The following is a 15515-nucleotide window of genomic DNA, read 5'->3' as shown; positions in this document are numbered from 1 at the left end:
TGTAGAAAACCATGCATGATGAGAAATGCAGAGAAACATGTTTTGCAGAGTTTTTTTTTTTTTTTAATAATTGCACGTGTGTGATAAATTTCAAATTCAGGATAGACGAGCCAACGTTGCAGTCCGGATTATAATCCTGTTTCTTGTTTAAATTTTTCCCATCAACTCCCCTTAAACAGCACGTTGTTTAATAATTTTCTTTACTATTGAGAAACTGTATGTCATTTTGAAAGTACTAAGTAAATCTGTCTCATTCGGAATAAAATTACATGCAATGACTTGTTAAATTGTTGAAAATATCAATTGAGAGAATGTTCCAACTTGTGATATTCTAACAAGTCGTAGGTTAAAAACCATATTTATTATTAAGAAACGAAATAACCCTATTCTCTGCAGGGACCAACATTATTAATATATACTAGAATAACTTAAAAAGATAAAATCATGGAAAAGAAATCTAATATAAAAATTTGCTTTCAGGTACGTAGAAAAAGAAGTAATATCGAATCAAATCTGATCCAGTTACCGCGCATGTGAGTATAAAATTACCTGCTACTGAAGAATTAATCAGTATATTAACACGTTGAGTGTCACACAAAAAATTTATTTAATATTCTGCCTGTGGGACAAAATGTTTAATTCTTAAAAAAAAATTAAGTTAAGAATGAAATCCATTTATTTAGCCTTATTTCAATTATCAACATCTGAAACAAAGAATATGAACGTTGATAATTAGTGATCACTGTGGCAGTCAACGTGTTAAATCTTGTATCGTATACTTTTTGTTTGAAATAATTATTTGGTGGAAATGGAACAACAATTTGATCCCGTGGGAATCTTACGAAAATAAAATGCAGAGCCTGAAATAATACTGCATATAAAAATTGTAAGACATTCGTTAGGATGGTGTTTCGATCATCGAGACAGTTTTTGTCATGGAACGATTGTTTATTATTCAACTGCATCACTAGTAATAAAAAGAATTAACACGCGTGCATCGATGGCTCGGTGAATACTTATGAAGTTAACAACGAAAGCGTGCACGAGCCGTATCTGTTACATCATTTCATCAATCAAAGTGTAATATCATTATAATGATTACAACTCAGCGGTCTTCGACGAACGGTTTTTGGTCGTCTGCCTTGTTAGGTGAACATCTTCTGTACGTAACAGTCTGTATATTTGTTACCGATGTTGCACTCGTCCGTTTCTCCTTTGACTGTAACAAAGAAAATAGCTTGTCAATGCAAGTATCGATGAGATTTCATCCAGAGTATTTCTTTTGTTTTTTTTTTTTTAATATATATTTCAAGATGGCTTTTCAATTGCAAACACGAAACTGAATCTAAAATTGAAGCTATTCCAGTTACGAGAGGCATTAATTTGCTTATTCATGTTGTTTACGAGTCTCGAGAAACAGAATATTACTCTTGACAACGTTATTATTGTTATTACAGAGCTTCGTTTCTAAATAATCAAAAGATTGAGTTAAAAAGTGGAAGTTAAGATTAAAAACAAAGCTCGCGTGAACGGGTACTCGAATCTTTTTCTATTTTTCAATTATTATATAATTTTGAAAAAAATGGCCACAGTGAATAATGTGATCAGTTCAAAAATCAAAATATGAAGGGACGATAGACGTATCTCACTAATGAGAAAATTAATCTTCTCTAAATAATAAAATTTCTATACGTATCTCTTTTTTTAAAGAAGCAAGCAAGAATAAAAATAATTTTCTTTTGTCCCCAGTGACATTAATGAAGAAGTAGTTTAAAGAGGCTGCCACTATTAGTTTCTCAATTTCTAACAGATACTTAGGAGAATTTCGATGTTATTAATTATAAAACAAATAAAATTCAAAGTCAATGCTTACGGTTATCACCGCATTCGACCGCGATTCCTTTCACTAATTTAATATCCTCATCGTTGCCAGCGTGAATCACTTCGATCATCTTGTATATCGGTTCCACATTGAAGGTGGTGCCTTGCAACTAGAATTTTAGAGGAAAAAAAAAAAATTGGAAGTTAAATTCTTCGAACGATTAAGAAAATGTCTGATTGATTGTTCGATTAGGAATACACGTACCACGTTCATTCGTTTCATTACGCATGCTTTCAGGCAACCCATTTGTCTCATATCAGCTGCTGCTGCTGCTTGTTGTATGTTCGAGGCAGTCTCTGCAATGTTTAACAATTATTAATTATTCGTTGCATAATTTTTGAAATCGTTAAATTTAGATTTCATCGATTTTTTTACAATAAGAAACTTTTTTTATATCAAGAAAGAAACCTTTTTGAATTTGTCGCATTTTTAGAACATATTTCGTTGAATTTTAGAATGTTAGAATCGTAACCACAAGAAAATAATAAAATGTTACAATATTATCAGTATATTATGTATTAAAATTTTTGAAAATTATTTAGAACGATAATATTAGAACTTGCCACGACTATGATGTAGAAATGAAAATGCAAAATTTTAAGAAAAGTTTCTAGTAGAATGAAGAAAACATAACAGACTAACATGATAAGAGAATGGGAAAAAGTTTCTAATATAATATAATAAAGACGAAAAATTACAGATTGGTGATTTTGACTATTCTGAAAGTTCTATTTGGTGTTAATATAGAAATAGTTTTCACCTTCTGCGATGTTAAATTGATCAGCGCATGGTTTGATATCTGGCATCAAGTATTCCATGTATTTTCCTATTACAGCGTCCTGGTCCATACCACGCACAACAGTCTGCAAATAAATTCGTCATTTTGTGTACTAGAGTCTTTGAAAAAAAGAAACCTTAAGACGAGATAGTTTCAATGTTTAAGCTATATTTATTCGAAGGAAAAAGTGCTTGATATCCCTGATTTCCGAGAAATTCAATTTCAAAAAATTTTTTTCAAATTTCTAAAAAAAGTCGCAGTATCTTGAAATGCGAACTTCAACTGGTGTTTCTGATATTGCCTGGCCTATTAATTTTTAGCCCCTTGCGCTGGCAATTGGTTCGCGGACCATAACGAGTGACCGAACCGTATACAATAATTCGCTTCCTTTTTCTTTTGAACTCGTCGATACGATCACTGGATGGAAATTATTAAGAACATAATAAACTTATCATTTGCTTTGCCTGGATTATATTTAAATCTACTTAAAACTGAGAAGATGTTGCAATTTGGAACAAAACATTCGTGCATGACACGTCATTCCAGCGCAAGAGGTTAAACGATCAATTCAGTTCCTCAAAAAATTAGATTCTGGGTTTAATGACCAAAAGTTGTAAAAAAAACTGCGAAATGTCCGAAATATATATGTCCAATATTTACCACGGCGGCCAAAAGGCAGGTAACGGCGAAAATTGTCTTCATCTTTGAACGATGCGCGATCAGGAAAAATCAATCAATTTCCACAAACAGGATCGATCGGTTTCGTGTGATTCCCTGGCGATATCACTGTGTGCGACACTGTGCCCGACGGGACGATATTTATATGAAAAAAACGGACAGGGACAATAGCTGGTGTTAAAGTATGACAGCCAGCCGTGCCGGCAGGAAACGAGATAATTGGCCCGGTTTCTACGTCGATTTACGTAAGGTTGGTTCAAGTACGGCCGAAATACGCCTAATCACCGTTCGGATGCGTCAAATTTGTCGCGGGCAAATGACTGTTTGCTGTGCGTTCGTCGATCATGGAAGAAGGACTCGTTCAACGTAAATTACCGGGCCGAACAATCCTGTAATAAACACGTCGCCCGTGTACTGTAATCTTCGCAAGGAGATTAGAAATGACAGTGCAATCGAGCATTCGTTGATTTATTTGTTTCTTCTTCCTCCGGTACGCAACGCTTTTCCGAGAATCGAGCATAGCGATTTCTCTGATTGTAGGATGTCGAAGAAAAAAGGGAGAGGAGACGGGGAGAATTGGGTGATTTCGTGGAATGGGACTTTCGTTGATTGGAGACTCGTTTTTGGAATGATTTCTGGGCGATTGAGGGAGACTGTGGGTGAAGTCTTCTGGAATCTGGAGGTGAAACTCAATTATTATAACTTGAAAATTGGAAGATGGAAAGAGAGAGAGAGAGAGAGAGAGAGAGATTTGATGAAGTAGAGAATGATAGAAACATAATTTTTAGACGAACGAGGGAGACCAAGTTAAAATCGAATGTTTAGCGCTGGAAATTGAAAGTAAGATTCGATTGAGGAGGAGATTAATCGAAAAGGGCGTGATTTTTAAAAGAGGAGATATGAACTTAAACTAAATGATTCTAATTCGAAATTGGAAGTTGGTGGAAAAGAGACTGATCGGAAAGGGCACGATTTTTGGGAAGGTAGAAGACACGATGAGTTTGACGTGAAATTAAATAATTGTAACAAATATTGGAGAGAAAAATTTGATCGGTTGCGGGAAAGACATCGAAATTTCTGAGAAATTTTTCAGATTAAAAAATGACTGATCAGTAACGTCACGTTTATTGGTTATCGAACAATGATTTCACGATACACAGATCTCTATTGTCCTAGTCTAATAATATAACTACAAATAATTCAATTGCATAAAAACGCAGAGCAGACATTTTCTACGCAGACATTAACGCAGAACCCTTCTCCAAGTAACAGTCAATAAGACCGTATGCCATTTTGCAATCGTCCGTTAAATCTTTGACTAAAACGAACAGAACAGCGTGTTAATTTGGAGTTACATTTTTTAATAAATAGATGTACGCGATTTACCTTTCTCGTGGCAGTAGTCTGCATGCTCCAACCCGATCTTCATCGTTTCAGGATCTTCCTTGTGCACAATTCTGATGAAATCCTTTATCATCTTCATATTTATCTTCGAGTTCCTCAACTTGAACGAAAAAATCGGGATTATACCATAATCAATTTCTCACCGACTCTTTCAAATTTTTGTCCTTGTTGTTTCAAAATTTTGTTCTTGTTGCTCGATCCAAGGGTAACGAAATATAACGAATTACGTTCTACATATTTCTTATCGATAATGAGTTATTTTTGGACATCGACTCGACTTGAAATGAATTTATATTTAATTAATAATATTCTAATTATTCTAGTATTCGAATTATTCTAAATTTGAGGGGAAAAGATACAGTTTCAAATAAAAAATCGAAATTAAAGGAAACAGTTGAGGGATGAGCATGTACTGTGTATTACAGTTTCAATACTTAAATACTATTACTGTCATAAATAAAATATTTATATTTCTTGAAAGAAGTTGTTATTTTTTGAAATTTTAATGGAGTCAAAATTTTTATAAGGAGACATCGAAATTGTGAAAATGTTTTCGAATTTTTCTTCAATTCACTCACCATTCCCAGTTGCTTTAATATGCATGCTTTTAGACACGTAGCATTCTCCAATCCGACTTCCAAATCCTTGTCAAATATCGCTCTTGCATCGTCTGAAATCGCATTTCTTTAGCTATTCGTCGAAAAGATATAAAAGTAATTACAATATTAACCTTCGGTGAAGCCATTTTCTTTCCCACAGTCCAATGTAGCATCCTTTGAGAATTCCAAATACATGTCGATGAAATCTGCTCGACTAGCTATCTGAATAATTAATGAATATTGATAATAGCAGGCTAATAATTTAGGAAATCTGCCTATTTAAATCATAAATTAGGAAATTCCTGTAATTTAGGAAATTATCCATTTAAAAAATAGATAAAAACTCTGAATTATTCTAAATTGAAAAAGAGAGGAGAAACAAAATTGTAAATCGAAATTAAAGAAAGGAGAAAAAATAAAATTTCAAGCAGAATTATTCTGGGAAAATAGTTAGAAAGAGGAGGAAAGAAATCAAATTCCAAATCGAAAGATAATTGGAATCAAAAGAATACTCTGAAAGAAAGAAATTGAATAAGGTTTCAAACTGAAAAATTCTGAATTTCATACGTAGAAGGAACAATTGCACTAATATTTTACTTACGATAGTTAGCACAAGGCAGAAGGCAACCAGGATAATCTTCATTTTGAAGTTTGATTCTTCGGCGAACGGTGAGCACGTTTCAAAAGTTTACTTCCAGAACTGAACGTTTCTTAGCGAACGACGATGATTTTTATATTGCAAATAGGATTGTAAAAAAAAGTCTATTACATATCATTGAAAAATAATAAAAAAAAGTCTATTAAAATCTGTCGTACTAACTGATCGTTTCGAATCATCCACATCTCGCACGATCATGAAACGTTGTATGTAGTAATTATATACTTCGAAGGACCGTGGTAATAATTACTACCTTGGGTTACTTATTTTTCCGATCAATATTTTTTAGCCACGACTCGATTCATATATACAATGTCGGCCAAAAGTTTGAACTATTATATTCATACAGAGAGTTATAGAAATTTTTATTCAATTATTTCATTTTCGTTTCCTCTCGCGTTTTAATTAAGAATTAATAAAAATTAATAAAAATTTAAATTTAAGTTTCACCATTAAATTTTGCTATACTTATTGTTAGTATACTAATAAATTTTACTATAGTTCACTATATTATTACTGTTGTTCTTGCGTAGAATATTTTCGCATATTGTGAATAGGAAATGGACATGTTTGCCAGAAATATCATGCAACGAAATATTAAATTAACAATGAGCATGAAGTACAAATGCAGTAAGTGTACTTAAACTTTTAGTCGGTAGTGTACTTCGATAAGAATAAAAAAAGTAGCGAGATACTCGAGTAGTAAAATTAAATAATATTATATATTTCTTGTTAGTGGAATTAATTATAGCATATCGTATAATTTCAATATATTCCCTGCTCAATCGAAGATAATGCTATTTTACGATAATCGTGGTTATATATTGAAGATATGAGAAAAAATGAAAAGAAATAAAATAGCTAAAGATATGTAATATTACATTACATATGTAATTGGATACGACCATCTATGAACTAAATAATCATTTTTATATCAAATTATAAACATAACTATTATTGTTAAACATAAATATGTAATATTACATAAATATAAAGTTCAAAAACTCACGAGTATGTGCAAACAATATTGCAATGTCTCGTTTCGTTCTTACCTAATTTTTAATTAATAAATTTCTTGAATATTCCGGATGAATGTACTTAAGAAAACAAAAAGCTAAGATAATAAAAAAGAAAAGAGAATGAAGTACAATTAACTCTGCTCTGCTATTTCAAGGTGAGATATTTATTCAGTTACTTTTGTACTTCATTTTATAACTAACTAGCCAAATTTTGCTATTCTTTATCTAGTAATTCCAGTGTGTTTCTATCGAAGTAATCGAAAGGAAGTCGAAATCTCTTTTAATTAGCCAGTTTCACAAAGCAACTTGAAAACTCGTACGCCATTTGACATTCGTCGGATATTTCCGCAACTGCAATTATCAAGCGAGTTAATAAAAATTCATATAATGAATGTCTCCTGAGTTCTTTCACATTTACTTAAATTTTTGCTTACCATCGTCGACACATTTCTTTGATGTTTCTATGATCTCTGTAATTTCGTCGGCTGTATGTTTAGGGTTCTTCTCCAAATGTTCTCTAAAATTCTCTGGTTCGATATGACCATCTACGAACTAAATAATCATTCTTATATCAGTGAATGTAGTTCAAGGTTGTTAAACGTAAATAGTAAAAGTACAAATATAATAATTGTATGCACTGTCGTGCAATGTTTGACACTTTTAAATTATTGCAAAACGAATCTGTTTAATTTAATTTTAATATACACGGTTATTAGACATTGATAAAAAAAATAAATAAATATAACAATTAGATAGTTCTTTATGTATATCTGTTTGTTGCTGAAGTTTCAGAATGATTGAAAAAATTCATGTAGATTTTATAAAGCATTAGTTACTTATTAAAAATATGAATACGAAACTTGAAAATGCAGAAAATAAACAGTAGAGAAACGTTCGTTGTCCGTATTGTACTAACAATAAATGTTCAATTATTATAACGTAGTACTGTATTGTACTGTATATAGTACATTAGAAAAGGATCTTATTATAAATTATTAATAAAAGAATAATTATTTTTTAAATCTTCCATTGCGGATATTTATGTGATTTTGTATTTCTGCGAATATGACTAAAGTTTATTTTATCAAATATGCATTGTAACAAGAGCTCTGCTTTTCAGTCATGTATATCTCCCTAAGTCAAAAAATGCCTCGAATATAAACAAAATACGGAAAAGGTTCTTATCAATGTTTCTAACAATTTGTAATTTTTTTCGGTTGAGTTTTACATCGGTTTTAAACATCTTCTCGGCATATTATCCTCTTTGAGTTAAACTGATCGCAAGTGTAAGGTTGACAAACAAAAATTTAAAGTTAATGCATATAATGCGCATTCTTAAAATTATATTACGTAGATCATTGAAATCTTAAATTTCCCAAAAATTGCATCAGTCGGTCTAATGAAACGACGCAAAAAATGAAGAAAAATGACTCACGGTATTCAAACGTTTCATAACGCAAACTTGAATGCATCCCCATGTCTGTTTTTCATCGCCTTCCAAGTTTACGTCGAAGAACTTATGTAACTGATCTAAAACACAGATACACTCGCTTTTAATATCAGAGTGTCGGAGAATTATTTTCAAAAAGATTGAATAATTATTGTATCTCGTTACCTTCCGAAATTTCTTGCTCTTCGGCGCACGCTTTGATGTCATCTTTCAAAGTTTTGAACGCTTCGTCATTGTCGCCAGAGCGTACCGCCGCCTGAATATATAAATTTTATAATAAATTTTATTTTACAATCCTTAAAAAAACTTTTCTCTTCGTCTTGTTCTTTTTTAGATCGATCTTTTTTCTGTTTTGGTCTCTCGTTTCGTGCTTCCCGTTCCTAATTTTCTATACGTTGCTCGTATATTGAAATGAATATGAAGCTCAGAGAATTTTAATAAAGAGCACATACATTTATAAAGGCATACATAAAATATATTCGTAACACGTATCGATAAATGTTAACAATGCTATTGTTATTGTTGAAAAGCACACGCACGAATTCTCTAGCCATAGTAATTTCTTAATCGAGACAAATATTAAAATATTAAAATGAAATACACGCGTTGCACTCACCGCAAGAAGAAAGAGGCAGCCGATGGCGAAAATAGCTTTCATGTTGCAAGTTCGCGTGAAAAATATTCCAAAAGAATCACAATACTTGACTGACGCCTGTCGACATATGAACGTCATATTTATAGACAAGAATGGATGGATATACGTCCAACATCTCTGGAGGTGTTAAAACAAAGTTGCGAAATAACAGGAAGAGAAATAATTGCTCGATCTGTGTTGTCGTTTATATAACGCGGCTCGATTGAGATCTACGGGAAAATGATCAATTTCTGGGGTATCCGCGCGAAAAATGATGACCCTTAATTGCTTCGAACGAAGAACTAAATAACAACGACGTTCACCAGATCAAGGAAAAGTGATTGTTGCTCGTACAATTATAATAAAAATGTTCTTCCCGTCACGTGTCTATGTTTCGTGGCTAATTTTTCTGTCGTTTGTTGAAAATCTCAAATTACAAGAATGCAATTCGTGTACTTGCGTTTAAAAATTTGGAGCGCGAAATTAGAATTTCGAAAAAAACAAAATAAAATTTTAACTACATAAATATTGATGTATATTATTACATAACATCGTTATAATATAATATCATATATCAATTTATATGGCTAGTACAGTCATATAATGATATATTATTATATTATTATTATTACTGTGGGTATAATAAATTAATCAATGACCTCCTAAATTAAGAGATAATTACTTGTTGCATATTAAATCACTTGTCATCACTTGCTATCTATTATATTGCATTAAAAACATATATTATAATAAACTTCTTTTTCTTTTAATTTAACTTTTGCTTTTAAAATTAATCTTCGTAAGGATAAAGTAAAAAATCGGTTAAATGATCGATAAAAAGCAATTTGTCTCGTGTTAGTCACTCTGCTGCCATTAGCATACAATGTTTCATCGTGGTAATTCATTGCATGATTTCGCCTTTTAGACAGATTTTTGGATCAATTAGTCGACTAATTATTCTGCTCAATTTCATGCCAATTATCGCCTATAATCATCGAAAATAGGTACGCGTGTGAAGTCCGGAAAAAATTATAGTACTCTTTTTAAATGGAATCATTGTAACCGGTGGATAGTTGTTAATTCTATTTGGTATCCTATCTGTAATGAATCAATTGTTAATTTGAAGTCAATTTTAGAAATATCAAACGTGACTATTTGTGCAATTTCATATTTCTTGACGTACGCATACAGGCCAGAAAGAAATTGTTTCATCTGTTGGATATTTAAATAATACGAAATATTTTAATTTAGTATTTTATATTTCGTTAGTAAATTGTGTTAGTAAATTGGGCATTATCACAAATTTTTGACTTCAAATCTTCAAATTTCCCATAAATCTATAAAAACTCGCGGTCTAATAGTGTGTTTCAAAATGGCAAAATTCTGAGTGACCAATAGTATTCTCTACATTCCTTAGCTTGATTAATATTAACATTTAAATACCAATATTGTTATTTTAATTTTTGCCCTAACGTTGACAAATGTTAATTTCTAGAAATAATATTTAATACTGTCCAACACACCAATTTCTCATCTTCTTTTCTAACAAATGCACTAAAATCAATGTGTAAAAGTAATGATCAGTTTTCTACATCCAATTATTTATTTATTACAAAATTATTATTACACTTTTCAAGAGTAATAAAATTCACTTGAATCGGATCAAGAGCCTTAATTTGACGCATCGGTAGATCCTTAATCCAGCCAGTTCGACAGACCATTAGAACCGGACTGGAGGTTTTTCCTTTAGTTTAGCCCGAATGACGAACGGCCTCGAATTAATCCGATCGTTATTGAAGCCGTGATAATCCGTGGAAACCGGTCTGATCTTACGTACGATCAAAATATTTAATCGATTCGAACGACGAATTACAAATTTGTCTGCACGAACGAGACTGTGCAAGATAAATCTCGTCGATATCATAAAGCTGTGAAATCGATGCGATGTTTCATCCCTTCCCATCGAACTGAACCCTCGTGCGGAAATGTAGCTCGATAATTTTCCTTCGTGTCATTCAGTTACTTATCATTTCTCAGTGATGACTATCGTCGACTATTGCGCGTTGTTTTTCTTTTGTGTAACAATGTTTGAAAAATTAAGGCGGTTCGTTAATTATCAATGATTATCTTAATTATCGTGATTATTGGCGGGCAGTCGTTGTTGAAGTGGTTACATAAAGTCCACTGGAGAGGACGCGTGGAGAATTGTAAAAATAGGAATCAATAGGGTGTTTATTGAATAATTTAAAGAACATTGGACAACAGTGGATTTATTTTGCAGAATATTCGTCATTTTATTGGTTTCATTTTTATCATCTAATTATTATTAATCTTATTGAACAATAATTCGACAAATGTTGTTTCAAAGAATATTCATCATTTTATTAATGAATTTATTTCATCTAATTTTTATTATTTAATCTAAAAATATTTATATCTGTCAAATTTATTCTTTCGAGGAATTGATTTTTCAACGAATACTCGTCAGTTTGATAATAAATTCATTATTCATCGTTCTGACAATAAATTTATTATTCGTTTAATTTCCATAATTTTATCTTCATTTTGTGGAGAATATTCGTTCGAGGAATAGCTCTTCCAAGAACATCCTCACTATTTTTTTTCCAAGAATTTATTATCATTTGGCGTTAAATTTATCGTCCGTTAAATTTATCGCTATTATATAATTTTACATTTATTGTATAAATAATTTTTTTTATTATGTATTATAATAAATTATAATATACTATAATGTGTTATAATTTATCACACTTATTATATAATTTACATTATTATAATTTTTATTACTTTATTACACTTATTATATAATTTTTATTACACTTATTATATAATTTACATTATTATAATTTTTATTACTTTATCGAACGAAATTTACGAGTCGAAAAATATTATTCAGTTGAAGTTCCAGGAAAATTCGAAAAGTCCATATTTATCTAACATGCTACGAAGTCCAACGTCATTATGGAAATTCAGAGAATATGAAACGATAATAAATTTAAGTTGTTATTGATGATCTTTAATTATCATTGTCGTAATCCCGGTTCATAAATTTTGAACTTTGGTATATTACAGAAAAATTGGCATCTACAGGAAAATATTTTCGATATTTTTCACTAAAATTATCCTCGGAATTAAACGTGAAAAATATATAAAAAAAAAATTACTAAAATATAAAAATGATGCAACGAAACAAACTCTTAATAATTTTTTTATAAACAAAGCTCAGGTCCTTACGTTAGAAATAAAATGTGTAATACACGGTGTGATATCAAAGACGAAAAGTGCGTTTATAAAATTGTGCCTTTATAATACAAGAATTATATAATATATTACAAGTAACAACACTTTTTCAACTTGGCGAATCGTTTAGGAACATAGGTAACTTCCCTTTCAATTGCTAGCCTTTCAATTTGAAAGAAAGCTGACGTGTCATCAGTACCTTTTAACAATCAGATCCATTATTAGGTCGTTTGTACCCAAGTTGAAGTGTTCTGGTTCTCATTGATCGATGATCGTGAATAAATGAGACATCGATTCAAACTCTTCTGCATTGTGGTTTGTTCCGATTATTTCTACACACTGCCATAGCTTTTGTCCGACTACTACGACGACGATAGCGAAGATGATGACGCCTAAGTGATATGGATTGGAAATTTCTTTCGCTTCTTCGATGAGCTAGTGAGTCCGTTGTTAGCGAGTTGTTCACGGAGCCAGGTACAACTGTAACAGATTTTTCACAAGTGTTGAAATTTACTCGGTTGTAATTTGCAAAGTTTCTTTTATTCGTTTTTATTAGTTAACGCGATGAACGACGAATAATTCGTGAAATTTGTAACTGCAAATTTCAAATTACTTAGTGCTAGTTGGAAAAATTTTCAATGATTTGTTGAATTAATAACAATAAAGAAGGAAATAATAATAGTTGTTTGAATAACATAGCTGCAATAGAGTTTACGAATATTTGAAATTTTTAACGATCGTACGTGATTACTAATTTGTGAAATTGGTTTTGAAAGTACTACTGCAAGCAGAGGAACGTTTGTTATTCGCATCTTTTTTTTTAGTAGAAAATTATTCCACATCTTTTCGGTATTTTTCGTTATGACATGACGAAAAACAGAGGCATCGTATTTCACGCGATTTTCACAGAAATAGGGATCTTTCGAAGAGATTGTATTTTCACCTGAAGACGTTTCTCTTTCGTATTCCGAGAAGTGCATGATGTTTTATATAAAGTTTCGATCGAAAGATTCTGAAGAAATATTATTTTCCATACGATAGTGATATATTTTGGATTCTTCTATTATTTTATGAAACAACGAAATTTAAAAATAAAAAAACAAAAAAGAGACAACGAGAGATCTCTGTTTTTGCTAAAAATTCGCACAGAGGGTTCCTGCAAAATTTGTGAGAAAAGTACAATTTCAGTTGCATGAAAAAGTTTCGTTTTCAATAGATGGATTTAAGTTACTGCACCCAAGGTATTATTTTCGGTGTAATCGTAATGAAAAATCACCTCCGCGTCATTTTCGTAGATGCATTTGCCAAATTGCCACGCGGCCTCGCAGCCGTCCGTTGCTGTAACTGCAAAAATAATTACAAATTAGCGGGACAGATATTCGGACACCGTGTGGTGTCCAAGAGATTATTGCTCCGGTATACTGTACATTTGTTTATAACAGTCTCGTTGAATTGATCAGTTTTCATTGTGTCGGAAATGCTGGTTAGTAGAAACAGAAATTTTATTTGTGTTAATGCGTATATTTTTGCTTTGAATATTGACCATACAAATAAGCTAAATAATATAAACTTGTAATTCAATGTCGTAAGAATAGAATATTCTTTATACATTTTTTTTGTAATTTAAATATAATCTATTGTAATGTTCCAAATGTATGTCTCTCATCAACGAACCTAACATATATTCGTTGTCCGAATATTTGTGCAATTTTTAAATAAATAGATATTATTTCTGTATTAATTGAGATAAATATTAAAAAAATTACCAATTCAATGATACTATTAGGAACAAATATACTATTGAGCAGCAGAATTTCTCGAGTACATGAACAATAATTAAATACAACTAGATATTCGTGCATTTAATATTCCAAAAATTTATAAAATCCATATGATACGAAAAGATACATGAAATATCTTACTATGATACGAAATAAATTACTTGTAGTTATATAATAAATTATAAAAACGAGTAAATGTAATAAATTATACGTGGAATAAAATTGCATAAACGATACTCTATTAATAATAATACAATATTAATAAGGGTCAGTATTTCTTTTCGTATTTATTATATTATAACAATAATGATACTTGCCTTCGGTTCGGCACTTTTCAACCACTTTTTCAATACGTTCGACATATTCCTCGACTATCATTGTACGGGCGTTCTTCACGAAGAATTCAAACATGATTTCGTCATTCTTCATCTAACGAAGAAAATAATAGTTTATTTGTTTCTTTTCGTTAATCTCTCGAAAAGTAATATAATATTTTCGATATTAATAATATATTAAGAAATTTTATTTACCGCTTTAGTTTGTATCAAGATGCATTTCATGTAGCACATCAACCTCTCGTCCTTTGGGAATTCGCCTTTATGCTGGCCATCTAGGAGCTCTATACGAAAATTACCGAATAATTTGTTGTTAATTCGTAAAATAGTTACTATCGTCAAGAGAAATCACGAGAAACAAAATTTTCTTTCTTTTCTTCATTTTTGAAATCAATCTTGTGTGAAACGAATGGCTTTGCTAACTAAAACAAACGTTTTTATTTCTATAAAGTATTTTACTAGTATTGCATTTGAAATGAAATAAGATTCCTCGGTATTAAAATTGGAAACGAGATTTTCATTATAAAGTTTCAATTAAATTTAATTAAATTTCGTAAAGAATTTTCATTAAACTTCGCAACCGCGTTTTTAATGTTTTTAAAACGAAGCACATTGTTTGAAAAATTATAGATCTCGTACTGTGATTTCAAATAACACGAGTCATTGCAGATGTAATAACTTGTTATAGATCGGTGCAATAATTAATTGTGAACAATTAATTATAAAGAAGAGCGTGATTTAGAATTACGGTAATTCTTATGTCCGAAATGTTACGTAATGTTTTCCTCTATGAAGAATAAATGAAGTAAGTTTCACGAAAATGATGTGAAAAGTAATGGAGCAAATTTTGAAAATAATAATAAATAAAATAATCCTCAGATCAGTTAATCAATATAATTAAAAACAAAATTCGCATTAAAAATGAATCTCCATTCCTGTTCGAAGAACAAAAAAAAAAAAAAAAAAAAAAAAAAAAAATAAAAAAAAATAAAAAAAAAAAAAAAAACAAAAAAAAAAAAAAAAGTTAAAAATTTTT

The 15515-nt window shown here is 30.8% G+C and overlaps 4 protein-coding genes across 4 annotated transcripts in view; all 4 read right to left on the bottom strand.

The window, feature by feature from the left end:
• Positions 1-779: 779 nt before the first annotated feature.
• Positions 780-3477, bottom strand: LOC122534664. The gene is made up of 5 exons (XM_043665518.1): positions 3321-3477; positions 2643-2745; positions 2087-2178; positions 1874-1991; positions 780-1219 (listed from the first exon to the last, which is right to left on the bottom strand). Exons 1-5 carry the CDS (start codon positions 3360-3362, stop codon positions 1146-1148), a joined length of 429 nt encoding a protein of 142 aa, XP_043521453.1. The 5' UTR covers positions 3363-3477; the 3' UTR covers positions 780-1145.
• A 967-nt stretch (positions 3478-4444) lies between these two features.
• Positions 4445-6052, bottom strand: LOC122534662. Its single transcript, XM_043665516.1, has 5 exons — positions 5943-6052; positions 5473-5563; positions 5321-5412; positions 4725-4842; positions 4445-4656 (listed from the first exon to the last, which is right to left on the bottom strand). The coding sequence occupies exons 1-5, from the start codon at positions 5982-5984 to the stop codon at positions 4571-4573; spliced, it is 429 nt and encodes a 142-aa protein (XP_043521451.1). The 5' UTR covers positions 5985-6052; the 3' UTR covers positions 4445-4570.
• A 1114-nt stretch (positions 6053-7166) lies between these two features.
• On the bottom strand, positions 7167-9242 carry LOC122534660. Its single transcript, XM_043665512.1, has 5 exons — positions 9085-9242; positions 8634-8724; positions 8454-8548; positions 7453-7570; positions 7167-7369 (listed from the first exon to the last, which is right to left on the bottom strand). The coding sequence occupies exons 1-5, from the start codon at positions 9199-9201 to the stop codon at positions 7299-7301; spliced, it is 492 nt and encodes a 163-aa protein (XP_043521447.1). The 5' UTR covers positions 9202-9242; the 3' UTR covers positions 7167-7298.
• Positions 9243-12680: 3438 nt separating this feature from the next.
• Positions 12681-15515, bottom strand: part of LOC122534667 — a 6819-nt gene continuing 3984 nt past the window's right edge. The window contains exons 8-11 of the mRNA XM_043665521.1: positions 14675-14763; positions 14451-14573; positions 13640-13708; positions 12681-12843 (exon numbers count right to left, since the gene is read on the bottom strand). Of these exons, the coding sequence (XP_043521456.1) occupies positions 12826-12843; positions 13640-13708; positions 14451-14573; positions 14675-14763 (299 nt within the window). The 3' untranslated portion in view covers positions 12681-12825. The remainder of the gene's footprint in view (positions 12844-13639; positions 13709-14450; positions 14574-14674; positions 14764-15515) is intronic.

The sequence above is a fragment of the Frieseomelitta varia genome, unplaced genomic scaffold, assembly GCF_011392965.1.
Source record: "Frieseomelitta varia isolate USP_RPSP 00005682 unplaced genomic scaffold, Fvar_1.2 scaffold_622, whole genome shotgun sequence".
NCBI classification, from domain to species: Eukaryota; Metazoa; Arthropoda; class Insecta; order Hymenoptera; family Apidae; genus Frieseomelitta; species Frieseomelitta varia.
Note: the sequence above shows the minus strand (reverse complement) of the source record. Positions and strands in the feature narration are given on the sequence as shown.